At 43.6% G+C, this 12,336-nt stretch overlaps 1 protein-coding gene across 3 annotated transcripts in view; it reads left to right on the forward strand.

Annotated features, from left to right (window-relative positions):
• Nucleotides 1-12,336, forward strand: part of RPS6KC1 (ribosomal protein S6 kinase C1) — a 98,471-nt gene that overhangs the window by 80,479 nt on the left and 5,656 nt on the right. For 2 of the 3 annotated variants that reach the window (XM_028724667.2, XM_028724669.2), the window contains 2 exons: nucleotides 10,922-11,004; nucleotides 11,879-11,974. In XM_028724667.2, coding sequence (XP_028580500.2) covers nucleotides 10,922-11,004; nucleotides 11,879-11,974 — 179 coding nt within the window. The remainder of the gene's footprint in view (nucleotides 1-10,921; nucleotides 11,005-11,878; nucleotides 11,975-12,336) is intronic. The other variant, XM_077925569.1, reaches the window with a different exon arrangement.

The raw sequence follows: 12,336 nt of genomic DNA on the forward strand, positions 1-12,336 counted from the left end.
ACGAATGAATGAATTTGAGTGGCACGTGCCAATATGTATAGTCACATTGTACAGCTCTGGCTGTTTGACTTAAATTCTCACCTCTGCCCTGCTCTGGCATGTACACACACACAAAGACACACACGTACACCCTGTTTTCTGTGTCCATATTTTCTGCTGGCTCCTAATGCTTCAGGTAGCATCATTTGGAATTTTAACACCGTCAAGCCTTTTCCAAAGGTTACTGGCTTCATAAAGATGGAGCTAACCTTTTGTGAGCATTTGTTTGTTGCAAAGCAGAAAACAAGAAAGCTCGCTACAGTCAATATTATAATAATATCTTGTTATTTCTGAAGCATTTTTTTTAAAGCAAGGCACTGTACAATATGCTAACATAAGATTAACTGTGACAAAACCCTATCTGCAGACTTACAATATAAATAAACAGGTCTGTGAAGAAAAGCAAGGCAGGGGATGTAAGGCAAGAAACTGCTTAAGTATTTATGGATTTCTAAATCTTGATTTCTGTTTGCAGAGATGGGATCTTGCAGCACTTCATCTCATGCTGCAGGAGATGAGCTAAAGCTGCTTTCCCCAACTTGGTGGTGCCCTCTGGGCGTTTTGGACTCCCATCATCCCCAGGTGGTATGACCATAGGTCAGGGATGATGGGAATTGTAGTCCTGAAGCGTACCAGGTTGGAGAAAGCTGATCTACAAGAAAGCTCACATTCAACTAAGCTATGGTGTAGAATCAGGATTTACTTCGTGTGTTCTTCTGTGGTGGTTGCTGCAACAGGCACAGCTTTGGCTGTCCTTAGTTGTACATCTGGTGGATTTTGAGGCAAGAGGACAAAAGACGTTGCTCGCATAAGGCAGGGGCTGCCAATGTGATTCCCACTAGACACTGGACTACACCGTCCCTGCTCATTGGTCATGCCAGTTGGGACTGATGGGAGTTGTAGTCCTAACAACAGCCGGAGGGCACCATTTCCCACCGTCCCTGCTCATTGGTCATGCCAGTTGGGACTGATGGGAGTTGTAGTCCTAACAACAGCTGGAGGGCACCATTTTGGCTACCCCTGCCCTAAGCAGGGTCCACCACTTATTCCTGTCCTACCTTCTACTTCAAAGCAACAAGAACAGCAGTCCAAGCAGCACTGGGCAATTAGGTCTGGGAGCCGCCATTTTGGTTTCTCACAGCGATCTTAAATGAAGCATTGCTCTCGGGGCATTGTGGGAAATTATGAAATGACTCCGAGTCACTTGGCACTGCTTCCTACCTGTCAAGACCTGCCCACATAATAGGGCCACCAGAGTGCACTTTGCTAAGGACTGTCCCGAATTGGGAGCCTGCCCTGATGAGACGAGGGGGGAAAATAGGGGGCAGGTACCGAAAATGGCAGTCCTATGCCAGGTTTACTCTTTTCGCTATATAATGTACAGTAATAACAATGTGTGAGATGATGGTCATCACCTCACATTTTTCTCCTCCCCTCCCAAACACAGCCAATGAAATGACTGGGGGAAGTGATGATGAGGCATCATTTACTCCTCGTTTCAGGGGAGAGGAAGGAGTCAATGCTGGGTTGCCATTTTTTTGCCAGGAGCATCCCCATGCTCTTTGCCATGCTTAACTTCTGCCCTCAAACTCCCCTCATATTTTTCGCCTGGATTTATGCTGTGTGGATATATGTTGGCTCCATGGTTGAAAGGGATGAATGCAGGTGGCAACGCAGCATGAATGGTCACACAGGGGGAAAAAAGTGAAGTGATTCTCTGCTACTCCAAGGGCTCTTTAGTTCCATCCTAGGGCATCTTTCCAAGTCGAGAAAAGATGCTTTGAGAATCCCCAGCTGACAGAGGAATTAGCAAGAAGAGCTGCCTCTCATGTCTCTTGGTGTGGGGTAAAGCAGAAGAGGGGTGAGGCTGGGGGTCCTGTGTCAAGCTTCCCCTGACTTTTCTACCCCATCCACCCCTTCCTAATTTGAGGGACCGGACCACGTCCTTTATTGAATGTAAGGCATTTTCTCCATTTGAGCCAATGCACTTCCAGTCAATGTATTTTTTGCAGAGGCATGTAATTTGTTAAATAGATTTCTATGCTGCTTTTTCGTTTGCAGAAGGAAAAAAAGAAATACCAAAGCAGTTCAGACCTTAGCAACAAAGTGAATAATAAAAACTCCCCAGTTACGTTCCAAGGCACAGAATTGTAGAGTTGGAAAGGATCCCAATGGCCATCTAGTCCAACCCCCTGCAATGCAGGAGTCAGGGTTGTTGCAATCAAGGATGTGCAAAGTATGTGAGATTGAAGGCAGTGGTTGGCTTGCCAGGAAGGACCTTGTTCCATAGCAGCACAGATGCACAGTATGCCATCTCAGTTGTAGGCAATACTGAGCTACATGGAGCAATGGTCTGATTTGATGCATGTTGTGGTTATATGCCAAAGCACGTCCTGGGACGTTGTACTGGCTTTGGTGTCTTTAAACAGGGTCATACATTCATGGCTATGTGGCATGAATGGAACCTCCATGTCCAGAGACAGTATACCCTTCAGACATCTGATTCTGGGAACAAATGGAAAGGCAGTCACTGCTGACCTCTACTGGAAGCAGTATGCTGGGTGAGATGCGCTTTGGTTTGATACAGCAAAACAGTTCCTTGGCAGAGGAAAAGGCCCCTGTTTGGCCTTCAAGAACATACCCATGCCTGTGCAACGACACACTGGTTCTGCAGTTTTTTTCCTGCAACCCGCTTGGAGGCAAAGCCCCGGCACACATGGACTGCAGGGTTGATGCTTCTGTTTCAGCCTAGCCCCTTTTGCCTTTTTAAAAATAATTTGTCTCCTGATCCTGGAGAAAAGAGACAATGTGGAGAGAAACAGGCCGCGATTTATTTCTCCAACTTGTCTTTTAAAATGCCCATTAAATAAAATCCACTTTTAGGGGACCAATATTCCATGTACCAAAAAACAAAAAAACCTTGAGCTGGCTGCAGCTCAAAACCAGCTCTGTGCTCCAAAAGTGCCGCTTCCAGCTGCTTTTCAAGACAGGAGTGTTTGGAAGGTAGCAAGTGGGAGTGGGAAAGCAGTCGGCAGGGAAAGGGTCAAGCCCCCCTCCCTTGGTTGCTTTTCCATAAACAAAGCAGCCCTCTGGCTTGGAAGGTGTGTGTGTGTGGAATGACCAAACCCAAAATATTCATTTGCTGGTAGCATCTGCTTCGGCCCTCAAACAGCTTTTGCCAGGGGAATTCTTTCTTGAAGTTGGCCAGTAGGTGGCAACCTACCATTAACTGATTTCTGTGGTCAAGGGGGGGGGGGGGCTAGCATTTCCCCCCAGTGCTCCAGATCTAGATATAGAGGAGCTTTGTTGTAATTGCTTGTGCTCATCTGCTCTGTCGGCTGTGCGAGTTTCTGAGTATTCTAGTACTATCACATATCAGGCCATCCCTTTAGTTCCCAGAGTCCCAAGGACAGGTTACGTAAAGAAGTTTAAGCTGAAATAAATAACTATAATGCTATTTGCAGAAGCTCTCCAAGTAAAGCACTCGCCAAAGCGAAAAAGGCGTGCTGCCCAAACAAAAGTCAGATTTTTTTTAAAAAAAAATCACTATATTCCGTAGCATAATAGGAATGATTGACTCCAAAATCCATCCTGGTAATTAATAAAATAAAGAAGAAGAACATTTAATAATATGTTTTAGCTCCATAAAAAGCAAGGCGGCTGCGTATGAAAATTATAAAACACACGACTGTGCCCAAAGGCTTACAATCACAAGAGCAGAACTATATATTGTAAGAAATGCCGGTGCCAAAAATAGGGTTGTAGTCCGCTAATCCTGCTCAGAATAGACCCACTGAAATGGATAGACGCAAGCTAGTCATATCTTTCAGTTTATGATTCCATAATTCCCACAATTCTGCTGAGCGTATGATTGATGCAGGATGCGGCCTCATGGACTCATGTGTTGCCCTCCTTGCCTGCAGAATGTATAGCACAACTTACTCAGTGCCCTGATGACATTATCTGCAGGGTTTCCCCATCCTTTGCACCGTCAGCTAGCGATACGGAGCGAAAGGCACAGAAAACAAAACAGCTCCGTATTTCTTAAAACGCAGATCGGTCGTGACCAATCAATAACACAAGGGAGAGGGAGAGAAAGGAAGAGGTAAGGGAAAGCAACAGTAGTAGTCTCAGGCTGCATTTACATTTATTATCTTTTCCTAACATTTCTCATAACTGTTAATTTCCACATCGTATCTGAGCTTTCACGAGACATAAAAGCAACCTCCAGAGATATAGCAGAATATAGCACAAGTCTGGCGCTCATTTCCCTCTTGTTCATTTCCAGGGAAAATTCCGTTTGCAAATAACACACGGCTTCTATGTCGTGTGGAAGCTCAGATATAAAGTGGAAATTAACAAATGTCAGGGAAACAGAATAAACTTCTTTGTGAACGCAGCCTCAGTTACTTCTGCTGATTAGCCAAAGCATTGTGGGCTGTGGGAGGCATTCAACAAAATATTTGCACTGGAGCAGGGATTAGCGCTGGAGCCCCCTCCTTCCTCCCCCTGTCCCCATAGCACTATCCCCATATCTGTTCTGGAGAGTTGGGGGAACCCCAGAACTGATTTAGGGGTGCCTGGGAGAAGGGGAGGGGGATAACTTCCCATTGTCCAATAAATCCTTGCACTGACAGAACTTTCTCCTCAGCGCTGGGTTGAATACAACCCTATATTATTGACACATAATATCGTAGTATTTTGGAGCACGCATGTTCTGGTCGAACAGTCTTGAGTTTTATCAGGAAAGACAACACCAGAGTAGATGGCCTGTGGTCTGAGCAGGTTTAAGGCAATTTCCCAATAGCAAGTTAGTAACCAGTGCTTGAGAGTTTGCGGCACACCGGTAGCTCCCAAAATGCTTGACGTTCATTCATTTTTTTAAAGAAAGAAAAAGAAACCCACTATATATAATTTTTTTTAAAAAAGAAAGTAATGTAAGCATATCTATGTATGTGGGTGGTGTTTGGATAAAAGGGCAAAGTTGTCCTGAACTCATGATGCAAATGTTTCACTTCTGTTTAAACACCCCTTTGCTCCCAGTGTCCCCTGGGAATCCTTATCACATATTTGTGCTAAAAAAACATTAACCACCTGCCCTGTGCTTTGTAATATCAGCAACTGATCTTTTTATCTCTTGGTTAATGTGCCTTGGTATTTTGAAAGGGGGAGGAGGGGTGAGTGGGGAGGGGAGGAGGAGGAGGAGGAGGGGAGCTGAGGGAAAAATTCCAGTAACATTCGATTTGCAGGGACCGAAAATTTTGAGCAAATGCCAAGCTAGCAGGGGGGCTATTATTCTGCTCTATAAATAAGTTTGAAAAAAGAAACACAAACACTCTCACACACAAACCTTTTAAATCAACATGTTTTGGTCTAATTGAGCAAGAAAGATAAATTTTGAAATGCAAATGATCGCCTTCTGTTATTGACATATTCCTGCAACCGTTCCACGCCCCCGTCAACATTATGATCTTGGATTTTAGAGAGTCATTGCAGTGTTAGAAACTGAGATATGAAAGCTAGGAGCTAAATGACACCTTAAACCTAGGTTATGGGCACAACAACGGAATGCCTAGGCATACTTTTTATAACAAGAATACAAAGCTGAAAATGAATGAACTGCAGCTAAAATCTTATGTTCATTTTTCACATGGTCTAGTCCTCATCTGAAGACTTCAAAAAACAAATACATGCTTCCCCTGCCCGCCCCCTAATATTTTTTAAAGGGTCTCTTCTGCAGTCATCAGAGAGTGGCTGGAAGTGAGGAGGCAGAAAAAGGTCCTCCTTTCCTTTCACTCTGCAGGCAAGCCCTGGATTCTCACTACACCCCCTTTCCTTCATACAAATATATCTTTTTGTCACCACAATTAACACATATTAAAGGCCTATACAACTGATGGCAGAGACACCCACCTTGAGTGTCCAGTTTTCAAACCTAAGACTTAAGGGTCCTTCAATGATCTCAGTCCAAAATTTGTTTGGATTTTAAGCATCACTGTGAGAGTCTGAGATAGATAATGCTTTAACATGCACTAATTAAACCATCATAACTAACTGGCTAGTATATTTCAGATTAAAAGCACATCATACATTAAAAGTACATTAAACAAGGCAACCAAAACCTAAACAAGACATGTTGGGGTTAAAAGAAAAGAAAGTTTCAGGTCCCCAATCTATTCATGTTTTACTTGGTAGGAAGCCTCATTGAACTGACTGGGATTTACTTCCAAGTAACGGCGGCAACTTGAATCTGAAATCTGAGGCGCAGTACTGCACCCAGAGCTATAAAACTGCTCGCGTTTATGAAATTCCCTGTCGCAAAACGCGCCTAGAAGAATGGGAGTTTTGAACGCTGAGTCATTGGCAGCAAAACAAGGCAAAAGGTATAAGCTGCTGCTAGCTCACAAACAATACAAAGTTTATAAAACTGCAGTTTGGGGACTTGGTTCAGGGGAGGCTAGCTGATCCTTTTGTTCTTATCTGCAAGGAGCTATAGCCTAGTCAAGGCTACCCTCAATCTGGACATCAGCGCTTAATTTGTTCCAAGAGAGGATCTTGCTGTCAATATCAGGACACTTGTCATGTGAAAGAAATTCTTCTTATTATCATTTATTACCTGCTTTTCACCTTAAGTTCCCAGGGAGGCTTACAACAATTAAAACACAATATTAATATTAAAGCACCATATTTCAAAATATTAGAAACAGTTTAGAACAAAATGACAAAAACAAGGCAGGTCCTAAAAAGATACCTGTCAGGTGTCAGAAGCCAGGGTACCACATACAATGCGGAGTCATAGCAGTGTTCCATCTGCCATAGTACTGAATGGAATAATCTGAGATCCCTGGGAAAGTCCTTTTCCAGTGTTGCCACTTTTTCCTTTAATTGGAGATAAGAAGAGTTGAACCCTAGGGGCTTCTGCATGCGTGATGTGTGCTTTACTACTCGGCTATGATTCCTCCCCTTGTTTCCTAGATTATTGGCATCATCAGTTTTAGCCGAGACCTTTTTCTGTCACCTGTCAGCTAGGTGGGAAAAAGCTCCTCTCTGGATGTATGTACCACCCCCCTCCTCCCTGCTGAACACCCTCAGTTATTCTCTATACATCTAGGATTATGGGATAGGGCTTCCCGTTCAGCGGGCTTGTATTTCAGGGCAAGGTTGAGTATCAGCACATCACGTGTTTAGAAAGTGACACATCAGGTCAGGTGAGATATCCTTGGCCCTTACCAAGTAATGCCTTTCAAAACTCTGTTGCGATACATTTTAGGGCTTGTTGCTACTGAACAACAAACCTTTGTGCCCTTAAGTTAAGTCATATTGACTCGCACGTTTCGGCACTTCAGAGAAAGAAAAGTTGTAGGGGAAAATGGAGTTCTATTTGCATAGAAATATTTTTTACAGGGGAGGTGGATAATCCAGAGACCTAGGTACACATGGAGCATCAGTAAAGAGAGCCAGTTCTGTGTGTAGAGAATTGACCCTCCATTGAAATGAGTGGGGGAGCCCATTGGCAGTGAAGCTTTATGTGAGCACTGGAGAGTCCAAATATTGGTTTGGCATGCTTGATCTTCGATCTACGAATTCCACACTGTTATTGTCGGAAGAGCAAATGGATTCTAAGTGCTGTATTCTTAAACATTGCATACAGCAAATTACTCTTTTTGTATTTTTCAAGGCACCAGGAACAAAGTGCAATCCACATTTAAAATGAAGCCGTAGTTCTCAAAGGGAGCCACTTATTAGGTCACAAGACCTGAATGTAGTAGTTCTATGGTTTGGGGTGGGGTAGTTGCTCTTCTATATAATTGAAAGGAGCTAAAGGGCAGGCTAGGAGTGAGTGTTTATCATCTTTGATAACACGGCACTAAACAACTTTGTCCTTTTTATATTGCCAGATGGGTTTAGAGGAAGTTTTAAATCCATCCTGAGGCCAGCTAACAGGAAGAAAAAGAAGGATTCCTTCTATTGCCGTTAGTCTTTGTCTTAAAGGACACAGGGGTTTTTAATTTTTATTTCACAAAGCAGAATGTAGATGCTTGTATGTTTTGAAATGAAATGCTTCATATTTTTCAGACTTTCCTTGTTGTCAGAGCTTCCTGGATGCATATGAGAAACATAACTGAGTACAAAATTTGCAGGAAACATTTTGATGGTTAATGTGGATTAAAAAAGAAGTTACAAAAGTGTTTGTCCGATGAAAATTAAGGGAGGAGCTGGAAGAAGCACAGCTAGTTGGAGACAAAGTCCGAAGAGGACTTGCAATCCGGAGAATTCCTGGCATGATGACCTGATGACAAATTCAGCACATTGTGACGTCTGGATGGGGAAAATCAAAATCAAGGCTGAGGAACAGCTCCAAGTTGGCTGTCCAAAGATCAAGGACAGTGTGGGTTCTGTAGGTGGAGCAATGACCTGATTTGGAGTATGGCATCTTCCCCTGCTTCTCAATCCAGATAGCCCCACGTTCTTCCCTGAATGACTCCTGAATGGCTTGTATCCACTAAGTGGAGAGACCTGTTGGAAGGAATTGCAGTGATAGGAAAGCAAAGCAACTGGTCACTTAAGCTTGTATGACGCTGCCATTTGTTGTGTAAATGACTTGGGTGATGTGAACGAAATGGCTTCATTATTAAGAATGGGTATTGGGATTAGATTTACTGCAACATTAAAGCTGGGGGGGGGGGGCTGGGGAGAGCAATTTTGTCATGCAGAATGGCATTAGCTGCTTGGACAACTTATCACATGAAATCACACCACAATCTATAGTTTTCTAGATTTTTCTTCTTCTCCCCTGGGATGCCTTATTGAGAGAAAAGGTACCCTTATTGATGTGCTATACCGAGCCTATTACTATCAATAAGTTGTGGTGGCCATTATGTGACCCATTCAAAGGAAGGGAGAGAATATGGCAAATGTTTATCTGCCTCTGTCTCCTTGATTATTGAAAGTCTCTCACTTTAATTCTGAATGTGGAAACAGCCAGCTCTGAGAGGCAAAGCAGGGAGAATGAAGATACTGAGGGATGGAAGGGTAAAATAAAATTATATCGAAGAGCGACTACCCAGTTGGCCAAAACATCTATGATCTTCAAGGCTGCAAATCTTTGCATGCTTATCTTGAATGTTAACTGAACTCAGTGGGGTTTTCCATTGAGTAAACATGCAAAGGTTTGGATTCTTACAGTGCAATCTTATGCGTGTCTGCTCAGAAGTAACACACACAGCATTCTGATGTTGCAGCCTGGCAAAGCCTCACTGAGTGTGTACTGGTAGTTAAGACTCAGGATTTTAAGGTCTTATGGGGGACCTCCCTCTGCACAATGAATTCTGTATTACTTTACTGACAAAATCTGGTAATCAGCCTTATTCTGCTGAGTGGGGCCCTGGGCCTGGGGCCCAAAGTCCTGTCCTGACAGCACCACAGAGGTTAATGGGACTCACTCCTATATAGTTGTGCTTAGGACTGCAGCCTTATTTGATTTCACTACTTTGTGGGTGGCTAACATTGGGCTTGGCTCTATAGAAAGGGCATTAAGTGGTTGTTTGAATACAGCTTTTAATTGTTTGTAAATTACAAAAGATACACACAGCACAGCACATTTTTTTTTTTATACTGATCAGGTTTTTTAGAAAATTTATAGAAGGAAGCTAGTCTAAAAGGACTGAACGATAATGCTTATGTAGTTATGGTCTGTAGCTATGGTTTGTTGGAACAAAACAGCAGGGAGTTGCAACAGACACTAGTCCCCGTCCTGCTCATGTGTGGAAGAGCTGAACCCATTCGGTTCAGTGTTGGCACACGTTTGAGCAGACATTCCCACTGTATTCTCAAGAGTTGTTCCCATATTGGCCCTGTGCAACTACTGTGTCATGTAAACCTGGTTGGGCGATACGCCTGAATGTCTAAACCAGCGGTAGCCAATGTGGGCCCTCCAGAACTTGTTGGACTACAGCTCCGATCAGGCTCATCTAATATGGTCAATGGTCAGGGATGTTGGGAGACCAGCAACATCCAGAGGGCACAGCTTAAACTTCGCAAAGTGGGGTTTTGTTTTTGTTTTTGCTAACCACCTCCAGATGTTGTTGGACTTTAACTCGCATCATCCCAAGCTGTTGAGAGTTTGATTCCAGCAGCATCTGGAGGGCCATAGGTTCCCCACCCTTAATGTGAAGACTGATAATATACCATGGTTCTGCTGTATTTTGTGTGGGGTGAGGGCAGTGCTAACCAAGATTAAGGCAACAAACTACCAGTTCCGCGTTCATGTAAAGAGACACTCATGCACCCAGGACACTGTGATATGCTATAGTGGGCATACCTTTTCCTTCAATGTGCCAGGGGAATTCATCCCTCTTCATAAAGATTTGCGGTGGAGAGAACTGACATAAACCCATAAGAAGAGTCTGTTTGATCAGGCCAGTGGCTTATTGAGTCCTGCATCCTATTCTCACAGTGGCCAGCCAGATTCCTGGGGGAAGCCCTACAAGCTGGACCTGAGCTCAATATTACTCTGCCCATCTGTGATTCCCAGCAACTGGTATTCTGAAGCATAACTTCTCCGACAGTGAGGAGAGAACATAGCCATTGTGGCTAGGTGCCATTGATAGCCTCATCCTCGGTGAATTTGTCTAATGCTCTTTTAAAGCCATTCAAGGTGTGTGGCTGGGAGGAGGAGGTGTTTAGGAGGGAGCAGCAGCCTCTGTTGACATTCCAAACTGAAGAGTAAATCATTTTGTCTGTAATGATGCGTGTCTATGCACTAGGTTGTCTGAAGGGCTTAGCTTCAGATATGCTCCACTAGCATCTGTGTCTCCTTGGAAATGCAAGTTTCAAGGTGCACACATCGCTTGGATTTTCATTGCAAATGTCTTTCATTCAGAAGTTGGCGTTGTCTTTGAAGAAACGGAGGCCTGCGATTGGTGGAGTCTAGGTGCTTTGCTCTTTGAACTTCTGACGGGGAAGGTGAGCCATCCTGACCATTATTTAGCAAAAGGGGCATAGCACATAACAGAAACTTTGAGAAGATCAGCAGTCTCTTTATTGAGAGTAACTGAAGTGCAGGATGCATACTTCTGTACTGCACAGAACTCTTCAACAGGCAAAGGCATTCTGACAAACAGATGATGCTAGATCATCTCACTAGGGATGCTCTATTCTTGGGGCAGAATGAATCATTGATTGTGTTAATGTAGACACTGTTAATTAAATTCACAACAGACCATTCTGGTAAGATTCATGGCACCAAAAGTCTTTCCAGGGACAATGAAAAAGTTACGTTCTTCTTGAAAAGGTATCATATAGGAGCAAAATTTACAATGAATGTTGCAGGATGTGGCTTGTGGGCTTCTAGGCTGACCACTGTACACAGTCTGCTGATATATCATGTTAACTCCTGTATTTTTTTATGTTGACTCTTGCATTTTGGGGACTTTGTAGAAGTCTAGGAAGACAGAGAACAGAAAAAGGCAAGACAGTAATCTGGTTTGCACGCCACACTAAGCCAAACCATGGTTTAACATGTGCAGGTGCTAGGAGAGGAAATCAGGGCTGTTCTGCTTCTCTTCAGTCATTCTGCTGGTTAGAGCTAACCCATGAGCCTGATTCATGATGGCATGCTAAGTCGAACCATGTCCTTCTCCATCTCTGAATGTAAAATGAGATTCTGAGCATGCACATTGATCTCTCAGCAGATCAAACTCCCAAAGCCAACTGTTTTGGAGACACATGTGCAGAGGTTCTGTAGCAGAGCACTGTGGTGCACATTACTCTTCTTTTACATCATTATATCACTATATACATTAACAACATTATCATGTTTCTTGTTGGTTTGCTATAGACTTTGCTGGAGTGCCACCCAGCAGGAATAAATACCCACACCTGTCTGAACGTGCCAGATCACATCTCAGAAGAGGCAAGATCACTCCTTCAACAGGTACGTTCCTGGAGAATTTGTATATGCGATTTCTATACACATACATGCCAGCTGGTGATTCTTTGTTAAAGGGTCTGCATCAACCTTCGCTGACCTGGCTCTCCCTTCTGATGTTTTGGATAACAACTCCCAACAACCCCTTGCTTGTCACAGCCATACTGGCAAGGGCTGATGGAAATTGTAGTCCAAAACATCTGAATGGCCCCAGGTTGGTGTAAACCTTTGATATCACACACACACACACACAAACCCATGTTTTCAACTGAGCAAGGACTGCAACCAGTGGGAGCTTCCCACTCAAGTAGAAGCTACAAATGGAAGCTATGGGAGAGCCTGATCCAGATCAGACTCACGGCAGAGGC

This window comes from Podarcis muralis, chromosome 3 (assembly GCF_964188315.1).
Source record: "Podarcis muralis chromosome 3, rPodMur119.hap1.1, whole genome shotgun sequence".
NCBI lineage: Eukaryota > Metazoa > Chordata > Lepidosauria > Squamata > Lacertidae > Podarcis > Podarcis muralis.